The following is a 21900-nucleotide window of genomic DNA, read 5'->3' as shown; positions in this document are numbered from 1 at the left end:
AAAAAAGGCTTTCGATAGAGTTCCACATAAGAGGTTGTTCTGGAAACTGGAAAATATTGGAGGAGTGACAGGTACGCTTCTAACATGGATGAAAAATTTTCTGACTGATAGAAAAATGAGGGCTGTGATCAGAGGCAATGTATCGGACTGGAGAAATGTCACAAGTGGAGTACCACAGGGTTCAGTTCTTGCACCAGTGATGTTTATTGTCTACATAAATGATCTACCAGTTGGTATACAGAATTATATGAACATGTTTGCTGATGATGCTAAGATAATAGGAAGGATAAGAAACTTAGATGATTGTCATGCCCTTCAAGAAGACCTGGACAAAATAAGTACATTGAGCGCCACTTGGCAAATGGAATTTAATGTTAATAAATGCCATGTTATGGAATGTGGAATAGGAGAACATAGACCCCACACAACCTATATATTATGTGAGAAATCTTTAAAGAATTCTGATAATGAAAGAGATCTAGGGGTGGTTCTAGATAGAAAACTATCACCTGAGGACCACATAAAAAATATTGTGCGAGGAGTCTATGCCACGCTTTCTAACTTCAGAATTGCTTTTAAATACATGGATGGCGATATACTAAAGAAATTGTTCACGACTTTTGTTAGGCCAAAGCTAGAATATGCAGCGGTTGTGTGGTGCCCATATCTTAAGAAGCACATCAACAAACTGGAAAAGGTGCAAAGACATGCTACTAAGTGGCTCCCAGAACTGAAGGGCAAGAGCTACGAGGAGAGGTTAGAAGCATTAAATATGCCAAAACTGGAAGACAGAAGAAAAAGAGGTGATATGATCACTACATACAAAATAGTTACAGGAATTGATAAAATCGACAGGGAAGACTTCCTGAGACCTGGAATTTCAAGAACAAGAGGTCATAGATTTAAACTAGCTAAACACAGATGCCGAAGAAATAAATATAAGAAAATTCACCTTCGCAAATAGAGTGGTAGACGGTTGGAACAAGTTAAGTGAGAAGGTGGTGGAGGCCAAGACCGTCAGTAGTTTCAAAGCGTTATATGACAAAGAGTGCTGGGAAGACGGGACACCACGAGCGTAGCTCTCATCCTGTAACTACACTTAGGTAATTACACTTAGGTAATTACCAAAACAGAGATGCAGGACCAGAAAACAGGATTGGTTCAACAGAAATTATGAGAGGGCCAGAGAGGAAAAGTCTAGAAAATTGGCTCAATATAGGCCCATTTTGAGCTTGTGAGGATGTAGGTTGTACTCTTCAACCAGGTATGGATCTGTTTTGATTTGCTTACCTTTCTGGGCGCCTTCCCTAGATTGATGGCACAATGACATACGTACTTTAAATGTGAAGTGTTCATAGGCCATTGCTCCTTTCGCCTCTCTGAGGAGGCCAGGTTCTGGCTCGTGGTCCCCGGCAGGCATACAAAGAACTCTGCAACTGATGACATTCAAATAGTATGGCACTTGATCAGTAAGATAGCTTTAGGAAGCCTCTCTGGCACACCCAGAACCTGGTGTTTCATTACATTCAATGCTGGTTTTTCCTTTTATATTGGATTTTTATTTGTTTAGTATTTTAGTTAATGTGTGCACTTTGTTAATTTAATAACCATTTGTCTTCTCTAGGAGATATAGCATCAACGTCACAGGAGCACCAGCTGATAGAGGATGTGTTGAGTGTGATGATGGGAATTGAAGGGATGTACATCACAGTTCAACCCCCTACCAAACATTATGATCCCCCTGAGTTTACAGTTGATCCTTCTGTAGGTATGTAGAACCCATTGTTTCGTGTTCTATTTTGTGAATAGAATTTTGTGGACATAAACACAACACATTTATGTGACTGTGTTGTGGGTAGAGCAGTACTACCCCGGCAGCTGGTAAATACCTAATACACATAAAGGAAAAAAAAAAAGAGGTTAAACAAATTAATATACGGCTGCTTTTACGTCCTTTGCAGTGTGAATAATTGTAGGGATAATTTAAGAAACATGAACATTTAAACATTTAAACCTATAAACAAATTATTAAACAAATAATCATGAACTGTACACAAAAATAATATAACCCTTAAACCGCTAAGGGCTTTTTGGCCTGCAACACCGCCAGGTGCAACAAAAAAAAAAAGCCCAAAAATTCTTTCATCCTATAAAAGTGTTCATTTGTATTCCCTGATCTTGGGAAAAAGAATAATACATTGTAGGTGACATATTTTGGCTGCAATAGGGCAGGGAAGTTTGGCAAAAAATGTGTGAACCATCGCTATACTCCAAATTATGGTGTGCATATTAGGGATTCAATTATTATGTTCATAAAACAATAAAAAAAGTTTTGCTGTTATTACGCTATATACACAGGTTATATATAAGTACTCTATCTTCATGTTTTGGTCACCATAATGAACCACTAAGTTAGTATGGTGAGTAAAAAAGCAACGAGGAGTGGCCACCACACCTGCCAGCCAGCCACTGGCCACCACTTCCTTCCTCATCTCACCTCACTCGCCAACAATCTCCTCCCACCATAATGTTTTTGCTTTTATTTACTATATACAAATGTTATATATAAGTATCTACATGTTTTGTTCACCATAACTGTTCATCTAAGCTGGTATGGTGAGTTAGGGAATAAAAAGTCACCACACAGAGTCAGCTAATGCTCCCTCCCCTCCCTCACTCTTTCAAGGCCAAAAACACTAACATTCCTCCTCCAACCATATTATTTGTAGTGTTATTACACTATAAGCACACATATAAGTATCTACATGTTTTATTTACCATAACTGTACAGCTAAGCTGATATGGTGCCCAAACAGCATAGTGGCCACCTTACACTATGCCACCTTCCTCGCCAAAATGGCTCCTGCCAACATACTCCTTTTGCTGTTATTACACTATTTACACATGCTATATATAAATATCTACATTTGTGCTCACCACAGCAAACCACTAAGCTGGTATAGTGACTCCAGACAGTAAAAGGTGGCCACACAGAATCAGCAGATAATGCTACCACCTTCCCCACCAAGATTACCTCTTCCACCACAGTGCTAATTATCACCACAATCCTGCTATTATCAGAATTCTGGTAATTTTTATCACAGGGGTCTTCTGTAATACTATCATCGTTAAATAATAGCATGTACATATATATTTTGACATTTTTAGGCGATGCTGTGGTCACAAGCTGAACAGCAGTGCTGTGAGCTCAAGCTGCGTGCACTAGCCTTGGTGGCTCACTCAGAACTGAGGCTCTCACACCCAGATACGTTACCCACGATTTTTTTTAGGTGGCATCTATTTACTATCAGCCGTGGCTGGACTATAGCTGCCCCTATCCCTTGTGGGGCATTTAAAATCGTGTGCTAGACCCTCAATCATATATGTATGTATTGCACTGTTTCGGGAAAGTTACTCCCCATCGAATATGTATGTATTGCACGGTTTAAGAATTAAACAAGAAATGATATTATAATCTTGAAACCTGGCTTTAGCAAAGGCAAATTAATATAATAATGACTTTACGTTAATTTCAAAGGTGACTGTACACTTTATACATGGTACTGACTGTCTTCCGTCATGCGTTATAGTCAAGACCACGTCGACAGAGAGAAGATGTGTAATCCAGCACCAAAAGTCATATGACCTCCATGCCATCAGCAGGTGCTTATATACACTGGTGGTGAAGCAGGCCGGCGAGTAGCGAGGTCTTTGAACAATCTGCCAGCTGAATGAGGGTCGTTAGCTGGTGGTGAAGTATGAGCCGGCAAGCCTCTGGCGGGCGGCTCTCGTGGAGTAGTGGGGGGGGGGGTAATCAATGGTCAAAACGTTTTGGTCTTGGCGGGTCTTGATGTTGATATTGCATGCTGGTGTCGAGGATGGTAGGAAGGGGCAGAAACCACTGCTTATGCAGGGGAAATAACGTAACAGTGTTGATACTTTTAATACCAAATTAATATCCCCTTTGTTATGCCCTATTCATCCATATGTACACCACTATCATGTCACCTCTAATTCTTCGCCTTTCTAAGAGAATGTAAATTAAGCCTTGTCGATCACTTCATATGACGGGTTTCTAATTTGCTGGATTAATTGTGTCATCCTACGCTGGACGCATTCTAGTGAATTTATTTCCATTCTATAGTATGGCGACCAAAACTGAACTGCATAATCTAAATGGGGGCCTAACATGAGCAAGATATAGCCAAAGAATAACACCAGGTGTTTTATTACTAATGTTTCAAGAAATAAATCCCAGTGTCTTATATGTCTTATTATGAACATACTGTATATGTATTGATTTTTTGGTTTTAAATTCTTACTAATCATAACTCCCAGGTCCCTTTCCCAATCCGACTTTGCAATCTCAACACCATCTAGCTCCTATCTTATAACTATCATCATTACCTAGCCTCAAAACCTTACATTTGTCAGCATTAAACTGCATCTGCCAATCTTTTGACCATTTCAAAACTCTATTTATATTGTCTTGAAGTGATAGTGAGTCTATTTCCGTGTTTATTTCCCTCCCACTTTTTGAATTGTTGACAAATTTGTAAATATTGCTGCTCAAGCCTGAATCTAAATCATTTATATATATACTGTATTATGAATATTAGTATATTTGGGTAGCAGTGTTTCTTGTAAACATATGTTGTTGAATATGACTGAAAAGGTAAGATTAATAATTCTAACACAAATTTTTTGAACATATCTTATGTTTTTCTTCGTTGTCGATGGTAATTGAAATATCAAATCTCCAAAATTCATTTTTATTTATGATCTGACACCTAGAAGCATTTAGTAAAGGCTTCTTACATTCTCAAAGACTTGTTTTCACTTAACACTACACTTATGATACACTTGATACACTGTGTATGATATATTTAACGTTGTTGTTGTTTAAGATTCGCTACTTGGAACAAAAAATTCCAAGTCGCCAGGGCTATAGTGAGCCCATAGTGGACTTACCTGGCACAGGAGCGGGGCTCTCGTGGACTCTCACTGGACTGCATGCTGCTGCTGCATGCTGAGGACTGCTGCCACCTGTCATGGAATGCTGCCTGCAACCTCGCCATAGCTATGATTTTCACCACGATCATCTCTACATTTTCATCTGCTACGGCTTGCTGCTCCACGATTGTTACTCACTCATCTGACAGCTTCATCAGCAACTACGTCATGTGGGATTTACAGCCTGTCCTGCTGACTCTCCAGTCGCTGCCAGGGCACTGCTTGTACTACAGGAACTCCCACGAAAGCTGCTCTTTTGTCAGATTCATCTTCACGTTCACTGCATTCTGATACTCTGCCGACTCAAGTACTTTGCACAGTACAGGACTTACAGCTTGCGTTTCGGACTCTTCGTCGCCTCCACTGCTAGATTCAGCTCTAGCAGTGATTCCCTCGTTGCCCTAACTATGTGCTTACATTACCTTCTATTGTCCTAGTGCCCGAGCCCATCCGCCCCAGATCTAAATGCTCCACCAGCGACCCAAAGACGCAACAATCATGCACATTCTTCTCTCCTGCTACACCGAGCTTGTCCACACACTGCCTGCATCTTTTGGTACCGGACTACATGTTCCACAGCGACCTAGGGAACAGTAGCCTCGTATTTTTTGTTGTATAGCTTTTCTTTCATTCCCTTGGCAGGGGGAGTTCTGTAGCGAGTAAACCTTATACTCGCTCCATTATCTCATCATCTTAATGGCGTAACTAATTAGCACTAACTACACAAGCTATAATCCTATCCCTATTTACAGGTAACAGTTCTTCCAGCCTCCTATCTTATTGGAGGGAGCTGAGGTGTAGTCACCATATATAAGCAAGCAATATGAGAATATCAAACGGTACAATTTCCAGTCAAGAATGTAGCACTCGGGGTATGCAGTTCTAATCGACCCCAAGACACTACAGCTTCAGCTTCTACACAGAACAGACAGCAGACTAGGACCACATCCAGCTACAACGCTCTCCCACATAGAGTTCTGTGACTCCGGCCTCACTTCGGCTCTCTGCTCTGCTCCAAGCTCCGTCCCAACGTCTACAACACTGCTGTATCCAAGACTACTAAATAAATATGAAAACCCACTAAATACTGTGTATCTAATCTACTCAACAACGTAACATAATTGTATGTTACATTGGTATAATAAATAACATATATGCACATGGAAAATACTGGAGGGCCAGGTCCCAAATCTACACAGTTAAATAACAACGTACTGAAGTGAACGATATGGAAGAAAATGCAGAATAGAACCAGTAAAGAGCAGGGGTTCCATAGGCACAATCAAAGAACACTGTATAAACATCAGAGGTTCCATTATTCCATTTTCATGTGTTTTAACAAATGTGATGCATGTACTTCGATTGTTTGTCGAGTCCCGCCAATTCAAAAATATGGTACTGTACTCGGCCTCATGTGATTACTTTTGTGGTTGAAATGTTTACATGTGCATATTGGTTCTACATCCTTGTTTTAAGGTAACATATCTATACTATAAGTAAGGAAGTAAGGACAGGTTTTGCAAGTCTGTACTCGAGGGTACAGCTTTCAAGCTCGAGCCCTTACAAGGAGATGCCAGGTTCTGGCTCTGGTTCCCAGTAGGAAAACAGAACTCCATGACTGATACTGACCTAGTAGTTTAAAGCTATCTCAGTGAAATAGCTTCAGGGAGCCCAAGGGGCTTCCACAGAGGACAGAACCACCTGGACTAAAACCAAAAATGAAAAAGAGAAAAGGGTGAAATGACAATAAACCAGCCACCTGCTCGCCACTCAAACTGCAATACACTCGCATCAGAAAACCAGATACATAGAACAGAGGAAGTGGAACCAGACAGGTACATTGCCAGACTGAGCTGCCAATAGTGGTGGAGCTGCAGAAAAATTAGTGGGTTCAGACACCGAGCCACAAGAGCTGGAAGTCAAGGATGAGCCAGCCACCCAGGAACAAGAAGGATCACTCTCCCCAAGAACAACTCCAGTATGGAGAGCATCTGGAGCAACAATTGAACAAGATTGGAAAGATATGTAACCCCGATCTCAACCCGTTCAACTGAAAGGCAACCATTGTGAAAGCCGCACAATCGGATCCATATAGAGGGGGAAGTACCAGTTCCATGCCGACATGAACAGGTCCACCTCGGAGTGACTGAACATCTTGCAAAGCCAACGGAAGGTCACGTTGTCAACTATCCATTCCACAGAAATAGGACAGAAGTGAGATAACTCATCTGCGAGAATGTCTAGATACAGCTCACACATGAACTGTACAGGAGTCAAACCCTGAGAATCCAGAAACCAAGCTACCCAAAGAGTCCAACACCATAAGAGTAGAACCAAATAGAGCTGGAGAATGGAGCCTGGAGGAAGTCAATACCTCCACAGGGCCTGCCACACTGCTGCAAAATCAGAGATTGGGGCTGATGGAACAGCCCCAATCACTGACCCTGGTAGACTTGGTGAGTGAAAGTCACATAGCGCCATCCCAGAGCCGAGGCATTCGTGAACACATTGGGCAATGGGGAAGGATGGCAGCTGGAACCGAAGTCCTGAAAAAGCCCCAACAGGAAGCCAGCGAAACAAGAGTTCACGTAGGGTGGACAAGGCCTGAACCCAATAGTTCCAGCAGCAGCAGCAAAATGGGTTGAACAAGAGTAATCAGTACAGTGCCAGGAGACCTAACCTGCCCTTGAAAAATACCACACAAACAAAATGCAGGTTCCTGCACAACCACTTGACTCACAGTCAAGTGAGTGAGTCACTCAGGGCCTATCCAACACCAGATGTAACAACACTGCAGGTGGAGCAGTCACAAGAGACAGGGATAAAGATGCCAACCAGAAGTTCCAAACGAGGCCCAGGTAGGCCAAACCTTTAACGAAACCAATTGGGACCTCTGAATGACACCAGGAACTTAAACCTGGTGAACTGAGGAAAAACCAGGTTCCTGGCCCGCTTACAAGCGGATAGACTGGAGGCTAAAGTCAGCCAGTCGTCGAGAAGTGAACATATGCCAACACATGACCCCCAAGAGAGGTAACTGGGTCACCATTACCCAAGGGCACCTACGGACCCTCCACAGGCTCTCTCCCTAGCCCTAGAAGCCAGCCATGACAAACCCCCAGGGCAGAGCTGTATTCCATGCTCAATGCCTGGGAACAGAATGGCATCGTCCTAATGAAATGGACCGGAGGTTGGAGACTTATCTGGGGGGAGAGTAGTTCTCTTGGCTCCTTGGTGGCTAGCCCAGCCTTGGTTTCAGGCGCTGTTTGCTCGCGTGTCCGAACCTAGGGACCCTCCCGCGGCTCCGCCTCTTTCAGCAGATCGGACCAGTCCGTTACAAGGCTGGTTCGATCTTCTCCTCGAGTCTTTCTGACTCAAGTCTATCACCACTTATATGATGCGCAGGTGGCTTCATGGATGGTGTCCAACTGTGTGCTTCGTCTCGGCACCAGTATGAAATTTCCTGGCTGTCCTTCCGGTATTTTTTGTCTCTTCGTTAGTTTACTTCGGTCTCTGTTCAGGTTGTTTTGTCCTTATTTTCGTTGTTGTTCCAGGACCATCACCTTATGCTGAATACTGTCTCCTCGTATCGTGCGTCATGTGCGGAGTCGCTGCAGCTTGCATTCGGCATTGATGTTACTTCTGAACCATTCCGCAAGATATCTCGAGTGTTGTTTCACCTCTGGCCTGCTCATGCATCGCCTGAGCTATCCCGGTCGGCGTTATTTTTGTGGTTTTTGACATCCAGCCTCAGAACTGCAGGGTGGATAGCCGGTGCAGGGATCTGCGGCTCTCCTCCTCCCGGGAAGGGGGGAGCTGCACAGACAGCGGCGCGGTGATGTGGTGACGTCATGCTTGTTTTCGTTTGGGGAGTTCTGTCCACTAGTTCGGCTTTTCAGTAGCAATTTCTTAACCAGAATAGGGGTTTGTTTTGGGGTGCTTACCTTTCTGGGTGCCTGACCCAGTGGATGGCAGACATAGAATGCTTCCGACCACATGAGGGGTTTCTATAGACCATTGCTTCTCCTGCCTCTTTGAAGAAGTCAGGATCTGGCTCGTGGTTCTTAGGTCTGGTAGGCCTAAGGACTCCATTTGCTTGACTGATGCCAGGGGTCTAATACATTCATATCAGCCCAGTTAGCTCTGGGAAGTCCTCTGGGGCTCACCCAGAAAATGGCGTTTCATTACATTCAACGCTGGTTTTATAGTTGAAGTTTTTTATCCAGTATTAATATTATTAATGTGCATTCTTTTCAGAACCATCCCTAAGTACACTGGTGAGTCGAATCCTGCCTTTATGTGGTTACTACTCTCAGCTTATAAGATTTGTTGAAAACAAGAGTTGCTACCACCATGGGCTGGTGAACCAGGCACTGTCTGCAGCTATAACGAACCTCATCAAGGACTATATGGTGAGGGAAAACTTTGAGTAATTACCTTTTTAATTACATAAATGTAGTTTCAGGATGAGAGCTAGGTGCTTCATCTTCTCTATTAGCTTCATCACAGGATGTTTTGAAGTTTTTTAATGTTTTTGCATACACTACCTTCTTGTTTAAATTATTCTGTCTACTATTTTGTTTGCAATAGTATATACACACACATTTGGTTAGCAGTATTTGTTTTCTTGTTTTTGATGTGAGTTTTAAAAGTTCCTCCTTATGAATTTTGTCTTTTAGTTAAAATATTTCATGTGCTCAGTAAATGTCACTGTTGGTTCTATTGGACCTCTACTGTATTAGAGACTATTGACCAGGATTTATTGATAGTTGATATTTTTATATGTGGTCTAGGAAATCTAGTGTTAAAATTGTTTCAGGTTTCAGGCACCCAAGGCAAGCTGAACTTGCACTCCCTTAACCACTGCACTGTGTCTCATTATAATATGACATTCCTGTGGTGTGCTGGAAAAAAAATTATGATAGCTTCTTGTATTGTTAAAATGCATTCTCCGAACATCAGAAACTTAAAATAAAATATTTTATGTGATATACTTTAGCCGTGATGGAGCAGAGAAGTTGAGCAATTTTTGAGCACTGAGTGATTAGGTGCTTGAAACCCTCGCCCCAGAGACCCCGTAGGGTGGTAGTTGCCGCGAATATAATTTTTCATAATTATTTCAGTGTCTCATTGTTTTTTCTCTTTGTTTTCTATGGAGAGCCCTGTCGGCTCCATAGCTATCATACTGATCAAGGGCCATACTACTTGTGTGTTATCAGTTACAGAGTTCTTGTATTGCCTACCATTCACTGCACCTCCCCCTCCCATGCAGGGGGGGGGGGAGTGTTAGCCGGGCCGCCACCAGCCATTTCTTGACTGATGTGGTGCTGAGTGGGTGCTGTCACTCTGGCTCAGTGTTCCCATTTTCTTTGGGGTTTTCACCCTTGCGGTAGTGTTATAAACGGAGATGTTCGTGTAGCCAGAAGTTTAGGTGTACTGGAGCTGCATACATCTAGGGTCACTGTCCCTAGGTGCTCCGTAAGTACTGCCCTTTGCATGGTCAGGGTTATCTTCCCTGGGGTGTTCGGGATTCAGTCCCTGTTAGAGGATTTCCTTGCTTGTGGTAGTCTTCGTCCTTGGGGTGCTTCGGGGGCTTTGGGCGTTCTATCTTGCCCAAGGTAGGGGGAGTGTTTATTGGCTGGTGGGGCGCAATGCGACTGGCACAGCCTGATTTTCAGCTATCACATGGCAGGCTGAATTTCTCCCTGACTGCTTGTTTGCTGTGGTGGAGTTTCAATTTTTTAACTGTATTTTCATGATAATCGGCATGTTATTTTGCCTGATTTGGTGAAGGAGTTTTGCTTTTCACCTCATTACGCTTCACCTAGGATGTGAAAGTGGTCCTCCTCTGTTGCTCCCGAGGCTTTACTGCGGCTACTGTGGTCATGGGCTTCCTGTAAGGTTTATTCAGCCTCCAGGTCCTGGAAAACTTCAGCGGGCTCGGTTGTAGATACCTTCTCTGGGTCTGCTCTTGCCTTGTGCGAATTCGAAAGCTGCTCGTTGCATCTACCTCAGGATGGTGATCATCCATTCTGCCTCCGTGTTGCCTGTTGGTGAGGGGACACCTTTGACCCAGTGTCTTGTGGGACTTGTTCCTCACTTGTGCTCCAATCCCTCCATCCCTCTTCTGATATTATACAGGATTTGGCAGTGGCAGTGTTGCACAGGCATTTCTCAGTGTTGCAACATGCCAGGTTGGGTGCCTGTTTGAAAGCCTCGCAGGTGCTCCGCTTGTGTTTTCGGAACTCGGATTTGTGAGCATTGGTCGCTTCGACTTTGGATCAATGAAGTGCTTGCATATGCAAGTGTTTGCATAACGCAAGCACTTACGAATCTGTACATCTTTTCTCAATCTTTGGCGGCTTTGTTTACAATTATTTAACAGTTAACGAGCTCTGAAGCACCAGGAGGCTGTTTATAACAATAACAACAGTTGATTGCGAAGTTTTCACAATCATGCTTGTAAACTGTTTAATAAATGTAACCAAAGCCATCAAAGTTTGAGGAAAGATGTACACGTTCATAAGTACTTGCATAACTGCTTCGTGAATCTGGTCTCAATTTGTGGGCTTTTCGGGTCGTTTCTCTCGGCTTGTGGTGGCGTTGGGTGGCTCCTCCTCCTTTGGGGGGATTCGGGGCTGATGGGGCAGGCCTCCTCTCCTGCGCTCTGTCAGGTCATCTTGGAGTGGGTGCGCTTTGGCGTGGTCGAAACGATGACGTCTCTCAGGTGGGTTTTCCGCCTGTTCCCAATTCCAAAACGGGACTGTGCGGACCTGCAGTTCATTCTGGACTTGTCCCGTCTGAACCTTTGGGTTTCTTGTCCCTCGTTTCGGATGACCACTCTGTCCCAGGTCCGGCTTCTGTTGGAGCCGGGCGCTTGGATGGTATCCTGGACCTCAAGGACGCATATTGGCACGTCCCTATTCATCTGGGATTCAGGGACTGGCTCAGTTTTGTTGTGGGGCGTCAGGCTTACCGCTTTCGTTGCCTCCCTTTTGGGATTGAATCTGACACCTCGGGTGTTCACACGCCTTACCCGGGTCGTCGTGGCCCGTCTGCATCTGTTAGGTGTTCGGATGTTGGCTTACCTCAACGACTGGCTGGTTTGGGCTCCTAGTCGGTCCGCGTGGCTGCTCGCCAGGGGTTTGGTGCTTTCCCAGCTCGCCTGAGTTCGGGTTCCTGGCGAACTGCAGGAAGTCCCGTTTGGTTCCCTCCCAGGTTCGGACCTAGCTGGGTCTTGTGTGGGACTCTCGGACCTGATTCCCTGTCTCTTCTTCCGGCATCTCTCTTTCAGCTACGGTCTCACCTGTGCTTGTTTCTGGGGGGCTCCTGGGTCACCCGGCAGTTGCTCGAGGGTTTGTGTGGGAGCCTGGACTATGCAATGTTGGTCTACCCGCCGGGTCGGGTTTGGCTTCGACGCTGTTCTGGTTCCTTCTGGGACGACCCTTACGCCTCTCTCGTGATCGCTAGGTTCGTCCCCCAGGGGCCTAGTGTTGGCTGCTGTGTTGCCAGCTTCCTCTTTGGGCTTTTCGAGGTTCTGTGCCTTGGCGTCTTCTCGCTCGATGTGTTCACAGACACGTTGACTCTCGGCTGGGGCTTTGTGACCAGTGCTCACCAGGCCGGCCAGGAGAGGTGTGGTCCGTCCTTCCATCGGGTCCACAGCACGATGTGGGAGTTCGCGCTGGTGTGGTTTGCTCTTCAGAGGGTTCGGGTCGTCTGCAGATCGATGATCCGGCTCCATTCGAACTACTCCCCGATGGTTCGTTGCCTGAACCGAGGGGGTTCGATGCGGTCCTTGGCTCTTTGGGGTTGGTTGCTTCGGGTGACTCGTCTGCTGAGTTCTCGGGGTTTGGCTCTCCTGGTGGTTCATGTCCAGGGGGTGTCCAACATCCTGGCGGACAACATGTCCCGGTTCTTTCCCCTGTCAACAGAATTGACGGTAAACGCTGACTCATTTAGTTTGCTCTGCCAGACGTTCGGGCACCCGGAGGTGGACCTCTTCACGTCGGCATGGTCAAGGCGTCTTCCGGTCTACATGGCGCCCTTTCCCCGACTGCGAGGCTGTCGGGATCAACGCCTTTTGGCAGGACTGGTCGAGGTGGAGGTTCCTGTCACTTTTTCCCCCCGGTTCAGCTGTTGCTCCAGGTCCTGGCTCACTTGAAGACTTATCAGGGGTGAGTAGTCCTCTTGGCCTCATGGTGGCCGGCCCAGTTGTGGCTTGCCCGGTGTCCGAACCTGGAGGTATTTCCTCGGCTTCGCCTCTTTCAGGAGATTGGCCTGATCCGGTACGACACTGGTCACTCTTCTCTGCGAATCTTCGTGTTTGGTGTTTTTGACTTTGACTATCGCCATTTCTATGGCGATCAGGTGGCTTCCTTGCTGGTTTCCCACCTGCAGGCTTCCTCTTAGCAGCAGTATGAGGTTTCCTGGCGTCCTTCCAGTTCTTTTTGTCCCTTCGTCGTTACTCTTCGCTTTTGGTTCGGGCGGTGTTGTCCTTTCTCTCTTGGTTGTTCCAGGGCCATCATCTTATACCTAATACTGCTGCCTCGTATCGTGCGGCATTGGCGGAGCCACTGCAGCTTGCTTTTGGTATCGATGCTACTTCTGCGCCATTTTGCAAGCTATCTCGTGCGTTGTTTCACCTCCGGCCTGCTCATGCGCCGCCTGAGCCGTCCTGGTCTTTGGACAGGGTGCTCTCCTATCTTTCTTCTCCTCGATTTGTTGTGGCCCCTTCGATTCAGGATTGTTTTGCTAAGGCTCTTTTTCTGTTGGCATTAGGGGCCATATCACCAGAATATAAAAAATTGTTGTAGGGTATTCATAATTTATTATCCTGATACATGTGAAAGGTGCTGCACCTAGGCCAAGTTTCAGCATCTCAGCCTAAATAGAGACGGAGAAAAAAAAAAAAAGAAAAAAAAAAAAGAAGAATTTTTCAACCATGTTCAATTGATTTCACAGCCCTCAATTGTGAACCAAAATCATTTATACGACACTCAGCTATGACCTTACTATATAATAAAGATTTGCATGTCACATCATTATCCCAGATGTATTTAGTGCAATAATACAGATTTATAAAAGTTTCCCAAAAACGTATGCAACAAAATGAAGTGTATCATTATTTATAAAATCAATAAATCTACGTAGATAAGAATAATGACATGCGTTTATAGAGGCGTAAACTCTACATATAATGTGCAAGTTTCATGTAAATTGAATAATAAATAAAGGCTGTGAAACGAGATCTAGTTGTAAAAGTTGGAGTTGCGTAGCGCGCGCGACAAGTTACTGTACTCGCGGTCATGCGTGATTTACGCATTGCGGCCAACTAGTACCTTCTATGGAGAGCTTGCATGCATCTAGCTTTCAATGCTTGTCTCTTGTTCGTTTGGTAAGTCATATTGCAGTACAAATAACAATAATAGCATGAGTTCTGGGAGATAGTGTGAGAGCGCGTCAGCGATACAACCACCCCCCACAAGAGACAGAGTCACTGATACTCTGAGCCACATAGGACCCTCTCTGTCACACGTTACTGTTGCCATTTAGTGAGTTTATATTCATTTTATGCATAACATGTTATTTTCAACGCTATTACGAAAAATAAGACTTCTACAACGTAAGATACAATACCCCGCGGCGCACTCACGGCGCGAGGACCAGATTCACGAAAGTTGCAGCGGGAAGTTTGACTCTAATTACGTTAATTTTCAAGATATCATTAAACGGTTTGGACCACAGTGTTGCCAGAACGTTGTAGTATTTTTCGTAATTTTTCGTAAATATTCCATTTTTCATCGGATTTTCGGTTAACATGGCCCCTTAGCCTCTGGGAGTCGTGTGGCGGAGCTTCATGCTCTTCTCCGGCACAGGGGTTTTTGCTCTTTTGGTCGTGGTCATGGGTATGTCCGTTTACAGCCGTCTCCTTTTCTGGCAAAGAATGAGACTGCTGCCTTCCGGAGGGATCCTTGTGTTGTTGATACTTGGTTGGTCAGGCCGGGGATTCATCATGTGTTGTGTCCGGTTGCGGCCCTCCGCCATTATCTGTGCGCCATGACTTTTGTGTCCGGGGACGCGCTTTGGGTTGATCCAGTTTCCCTACTTCCCTGTTCGCGGGTTCGGATCTCTCATGTTGTCCACAGGGTAATTAAGTCTAGCCAGCCTGCGGACTTTCCCCGTGCGATGACGTTCGTAAGTTTGCTGCTCTTGCTGCCGTCTTTGGCAATGTGTTTTGGGCTGACATTCGGGCACGGGGTTTTTGGTGGTTGAACAGGGTCCTGGCAGCACGCTACCTTATGAACGTTCCTGGGCCCAGCTTGGGCCTGTGTTGCTTTGGGTCGGTGGTTGCAGCCAGTTGTCTCGACTTCGAGTTGAGGAGTGGAACACCGACCGTCCTCCCGGGGTAAGTCCCCTTTATTCTTATGTTGTCTTTGGTGAAGTACCTCCGGGGAGCCGTAGGGGCTCTCCCCAGAACACCAGCGTTGAATGTAATGAAACACCATTTTCTGGGCGAGTCCGGGAGGCTCCGTGGCAACCCTCCCTCCCTCCAGTTGGCATTTTTTTCGTGGTTTTTGATATCCAGCCTCAACTGGGGGTGGGGATCGCTGGCACGAGGGGTCTGCGGCTCCCCCTTTCCCATCCCGGGGAGGGGGAAGCTGCGCAGACATGCAGGCGCGGCTCGTGTGACGTCATGCTTGTTTGCTCGTTTTCCTTTTGGGGAGTTCTGTCCACTCATTTGACAATTTTCATTGCTAACCAGAATAGGGGTTGGTTTTGTGGCGCTTATCTCTCTGGGGTGCCTGTCCCAGTCGATGGCAGATATAGAATGCTCCAAATCACATGTGCATTTCTATGGGCCATTGCTCCTCGTGCCTCTGTGAGGGGCCAGGTTCTGCCTCGTGATCCCCAGTAGGCCTAGAACTCCACCCACATCGACTGATGCAAAATAGCTAGGGTATCCTATCAGCCATAGATAGCTCCGGGGAGCCTCCGGGACTCGCCCAGAAAACGGCGTTTCATTACATTCAATGCTGGTTTTTTCAGATTCCTGTTACAATTTTGTATGTTACATCTTTTTCTTCAGTCTGCTAGTTTTCACTGTTTTGCAGAACCATTTGAGTTACAAAATATTTTCCCACTTAGTTGTATGTTGAGACTAGCAACCAAGATATTTGGCTTTTAGCATTATTTATCAACACCTGTATCTCTATCCATTATGTTGATTGTAATATTATGAAAGGTTATAATGTGTTGTTGTTGCAGCTGCTGGTGACACAACTAGAAGAACAGCACCAACATTGGGCTCTCACCCTGCATAAGCTTTATTTCTATGTGGAGAAGACAATGTCAGTCATGGATATGCTAGCGTGTGTAACAAAAGTGATCAACAAAGTAAGCTAAGTATTTAGTTAAATAGTTTTAGAATTATTTAATATGAACTTGAACTAATAATAATACGCTATAGCTGCTGTTTCATTATTTGTATTAAAATTGGGATGCAGATTTTATAATTTATCATTACGCTGGTAAATCCTGTCAATGTAGAAGCCCTAAACTGCCCGAAGCCAAAGCCGAAGGAGCAGCAAGGAGGTTCTACAGCACATGCCCTAGGCAAGCCTAATAAGGCAAAAGGCAGAACCCCCATGCAAAAACAGTCAAAAACCCAATTAAAGCAAAGAAAAGCCTTCCCAAGACAAACTGAGTCAAACGAGCAACTTGGGAGAAATGTTGGCATGCTTTGTGTTACTTAAATAACTGGTTGCACAGACCACAGTGTGCTCCATCAGCCAAAAACACTCCCAAACCGAGGAAAGACAGTCACAGACCACCGGCTGTGGGGAAAATCTACCAGTGATTACACACACAAATCACAATAACGTGATGCATCAAATGAACAAATCCTCATCACGGCCCTTGTGGATTTGTTCTACAGTGATTATTTAATGTAATTGAATTATTATTCAGTGGACTGTAATTATTTTAATTGTTAAATTATTATTATAAAGTGGACTGTATGGGTTATGTTATTTAAAATCACTTATAAACTTCCACTAAACACACAATTGGGGGGGTTTCAATTATTAAATTGGTTATACTGTACTTAAACGGTTAACATTTTTTATTTTCACTTAACTGTAATTTAACAGTTAGTGGATATTGTTAGTATGAATAATTATATCCTTATCTGACTAGAAGGCTTCGCCAGTAATCATGAAACCGATATTGAACACGTGAGTGGATCTGACAGCTATGGCATTGTCCTCAGTCACGTCGCCTCAACATTAATGGCAATTCTTCACTAACAGTGTTCCCGACTCCAGCCCATCAAAAACATGCACTGAAGCTATGTACAACTATAATAATTATAATTATTATGATTTTATGGCAAATCTATGACTCGGCTTACTAGTACTGTACAGTATTATGAAACTAACCCATTTTGGGCTGGGAGTCATGCCATATAACCATCAATACCTATAATATCTTATATTAGCCAGTTAAGAACTAAGACAAATAATTAAGCACATCCCTGTCATTGTCTTAGTCAAATCCATTTGTCAATTAGGGAATTTAATTTTTCAAATACAGACGATGCAATTCAAGTGACACTGATAAAATTTGTGTGTATTAGCTGGGAAGGCTTGATGCAATGATAATGGCTTTTTCCTTCCTCCCTGGGGATGTGTGCAAAAAAAATTATTCTCTGAGTTTTATTAATAATTGAGAGGAGGAGTTTATTCTATTCACTTGATTGATAATTTAGTGAAGAGTAATTTGTTAGATCTAGTCCTGAGACTGTTTAATTAAGTATTTATTTGAATAATTATTTGAGTATTAAATTGATTTCTGCTACGTGTCAAATATATCTCGTTTTCTAGAGGAAATATCCACAAATAGTTTTCTCTTGAATGAGTAACTGACGTATTTTGATATTTAATTTATACAAAATCAGCAGCAATATTATTTCCTGCACATTGTATTCGAAGTTAGTAATTGTTGTCGGAAATTTCCGACACCGGCTTACCTGAAGGGTGAGGAGGCCCCCTAAAGGGAGTGTATCCTGAACATTAAAGGTAAGAAAATAATGGCCATGCAAGGGAAGTACTTCAGGAGTGCACAGAGAAGATAACCCTGAGCTCATGCAGCTCCAAGAACACCAAACTCCTGGCTCATGCTATGCAACTGCATAGAACCACATTCCAAGCAGGGTTGCCAGAGCCAAAAGAGCTGAATTCGTGAACGTAAACAGCTGGGACACAATTGGGCTCCATAAAACCCCAGCGGGCTACAAAGCCCAACAAGGCAACCCTGCCCCAAAGGCCCTAAGCAACACCACTTAGCTGACAATAGGAGACTGGAGCCAGAGTGACTAGAACTGCACCAAGGCACCATCAGCTTAGAACTGAAGGGGGGGGGTGGGGGCCTGGCTTACCTGGTTTGCCTCCTTTCCCCACAAACGAAGGTGAAGGTGGGCTAACTAGCAAGCGCTAGTTCCAGGAAGTTTTGGTTGGATTATTTTCATTGTTCGGGAGATTTTTTTGGCAATGTTGGGGCTGCGGTCTTGTTTTTAAGCATGCAGTAAGTCTGTTTTGATTTGCCAATCTTTCTGGGTGCCTTCCCTTTGATGGTGGCATAGATGATAAACTTTAAATGTAAAGTGTTCATAGGCCATTGCTCCCTGCACCTCTCTGAGAGTGCTAGCTTCTACCTTGTGGTCCCCAATAGGGCCAATAGAACTCCGCAACTGATGGCATTAAATAGTACAGTGTAGCACTTAATCAGTGCGATAGGGAGGGAGGGAACCTATGGGCCTTCCCCCCAGAATAGAGATTTTTGTTTTCATATTGGTGCTCTCTATCCCCCTATAAAAATTGGAAGGATGGATAATCTTGTAGATCTCAATCTCATTCTTGATTAGGAGAGTTAAACAAGCCAAGAGCTTCATGTGCCCAACAGGGTATAATATACAATTTGAAAAGAAAAGGAATAAATATTAACAATATATAAATGTTTGGCCAATTTTCTTTTGCAACGTTTTGTCACTTGAAAATATGATTTGCATATATTCATGCATTTCACTTAATATAATGATATTAACCCCTGGGATGCGCCTGCAACACGCCCAGGTGCAAGAAATAAGAAAAATATTTTGTCTTATAAAAGTGCTCATTTGTTCCCTGATCACGGGAAAAATAATAAAAAAAATAATAGGTGGCATATTTTGGGTGCAATAGGGTGGGAAAGTCTGGCAAAAAAAAAGATGCGTTGAGAGAGCAAGCGTCGAAGACGGGTCAGCTTCGCCAGAGCTGTCAGGTGGGAGTTGCCACAAAGATATTATTACCTAATTAATTCAATGTTTCTGATTGATTTTTTCTTAATTTTTTTTTTTGCAGTAATATTCAATAGTGTGTGGTGTGATATATTTATATAATAAAATGTGTGAACCATCGCTATATTCAAAATTATGGTGTGCATATTAATCCTGACAATAATTGAAAACGCACGTATTTAAATTTGGTATCACTGTGTTTGCAATGAAATTGTCTATAAGAGCATACCTATAAAATACCGCCCAAGCATAAGGAGTATCAACACCAAATAAAAAACTATGCAGATCACTCGCCGAGAGCGCCAAACAGCAACAAAATGTTTCCACTCTCTTAATGGTTGCGAAGCCTACAGTTGTCCTACATCGCTAATTTTGGTATCATTGGAATCGCAATAAAATTCTCTACACGGACATATGCATATGAATGTTTAATATAGGTAATTGCCCACCCGCAAGAGTGTCTGAAGTGGAGAGTAGTTAGCCGCGAGCGCACTGGCAAAAACACAATCATGCTTGGAAAGTTTATACATTTATACGTTTCCTGACCCTATTTTTCTATGTACGTATTTCTTTTTTATACCAATGTGTTCGCAATAAGATTTTCTATAAGATGAACTGTATAACATTTGTACAAAGCATGTGTAAGAGAAGCGCCAAATATAGAACCACGTCGCTCAGTATGCGTTCGCGGCAGAAACGAACGCATTGTTTTCGTTCGTTTGATGTTTGTCATGTTTATACTTGTTGAAACATTTTATAATTTGTATGACAGTGATCGCAGTAAAATTCCCTACACAGACATATACATAAAACATACAAATATTTCCCACGTGTTGGATATATCAACGGCTAAAGGGAACCCACTGCCACACGCTCGCCACACCCCCACACATACTTTGTGTATTTTTTTTTTTACTCATAGAAGTTTATGTGATATAATATTCATTCTGGTACCAAAAAAATTCGCAAATAAATTCTCTACAAAACAAAAGTATCCCCATCCATTTCGGTTAAAAAATGGAATTTATAGAAATATTTTTTCGATTGACGAGAAAAGTAGGCAGTTATGCGGAATCGTAAGAAAAACCAGTGACGAGTTATCTCTAATCGAAAGCGCGAAAGTGTTAATGATTCAATTATTATGTTCATAAAACAATAAACAAATAGTTTTGCTGTTATTACACTATATACACAGGTTATATATATAAGTATTTGCATGTTTTGTTCACCATAACGAACCACTAAGTAGTATGGCGAGTCAAAAAGCAACGAGCAGTTGCCACCACGCCAGCCAGCCACTCGCCACCACTCCCTCCCTCCCTCAACGATACCTCACTCGCCAACATTCTCTTCCCACCATACTGTTTTTGCTTTTATTCACTATATACAGATGTTATATATAAGTATCTACATATTTTGTTCACCACAACTGTACAACTAAGCGGGTATGGTGAGTTCAGGCAATAAGAGATGCCGCTACACATACACACAGTCAGCTGGCAGCTGCCTCCCTCACTGGTTCAAGGCCAGACGCACTAACATTTCTCTCCCAACAATACCGTTTGTGGTGTTATTACACTATATACACACATTATATACAAGTATCTACTGTACATTTTTTATTCACTATAACTGTACAACTATGCTAGTATGGTGCCCAAAGAACATAGTGACCACGCTTTATAAAGCTAGACAAGTCCTGCAGACGATGCTTTGGCGACGTAATGACGTCATGCTAGTTTGCTAATTTTGTTTGGGGTGTTCTGTCCACTCATTCGGCTTTTGGTAGCAATATTTTCACTAGAATAGGGGGGTTTGTTTTGGGGTGCCTACCTTTCTGGGTGCCTGTCCTGGTTGATGGCAGACATTGAATGCTCCCAACCACTGAGGGGGGTGTCTATAGGCCATTGCTCCTCATGCCTCTCTTAAGGGAGTCAGGTTCTGGCTCGTGGTCCCCGATAGGCAGAAAGTTATACCCATTCAGCCTGGATAGCTCAGGGGAGCCTCCGGGACTTTCCCAGAAAATGGCGTTTCATTACAATTCAATTACATTACATTCATTACATTCAATTTTCCCAATCGACTTGAGAATGGTCCAGGACGGACAGAAAAGTCGCCGTCCATTCATTTTCTAGTGTGTGGATTGGTCAACATTACATTCAACGCTGTTTTTTTTTTACCCTTTTAGGCAATGATGTGTTTACAAGCTGAACAGCAATGCTGTTAGCTTTTGCTGCGTGCACCAACCCTGGTTGCTCAGTCAGTACTGATGCTCTCAAAGGGGCTGGTCCCAAACCTGCACACAGAAATAACACCACATGAGACCAGAAGGCATGGCAGGATGTCCAGAATACTTCTGTTGAAAAGCAGAGGTGCAATAGGTACTCTGAGAGTGAACTCTATCAACATCAGAGGCCAAGACTGTTCAACACGCTTCCACTACACATAAGGGACATAACTGGCCGACCCATCACAGTGTTGAAGAGAGAACTTGATAGGCACCTCCAAAGAATACCTGGTCAACCAGGCTGTGAGTCATATGTCAGGCTGCGAGC

General features: G+C 43.8%; 1 protein-coding gene across 9 annotated transcripts in view; it reads left to right on the top strand.

Annotated features, from left to right (window-relative positions):
* LOC123762597 (gamma-tubulin complex component 2) overlaps positions 1-21900 on the top strand; it is a 195518-nt gene that overhangs the window by 32725 nt on the left and 140893 nt on the right. For all 9 annotated transcript variants that reach the window (XM_069299919.1, XM_045749240.2, XM_045749203.2 and 6 more), the window contains exons 6-8: positions 1625-1768; positions 9271-9425; positions 16279-16407. In XM_069299919.1, coding sequence (XP_069156020.1) covers positions 1625-1768; positions 9271-9425; positions 16279-16407 — 428 coding nt within the window. The remainder of the gene's footprint in view (positions 1-1624; positions 1769-9270; positions 9426-16278; positions 16408-21900) is intronic.

This window comes from Procambarus clarkii, chromosome 5, assembly GCF_040958095.1.
Source record: "Procambarus clarkii isolate CNS0578487 chromosome 5, FALCON_Pclarkii_2.0, whole genome shotgun sequence".
Lineage (NCBI taxonomy): Eukaryota > Metazoa > Arthropoda > Malacostraca > Decapoda > Cambaridae > Procambarus > Procambarus clarkii.
The sequence above is the reverse complement of the archived record's forward strand: the minus strand, read 5'-3'. Positions and strand labels throughout refer to the sequence as shown.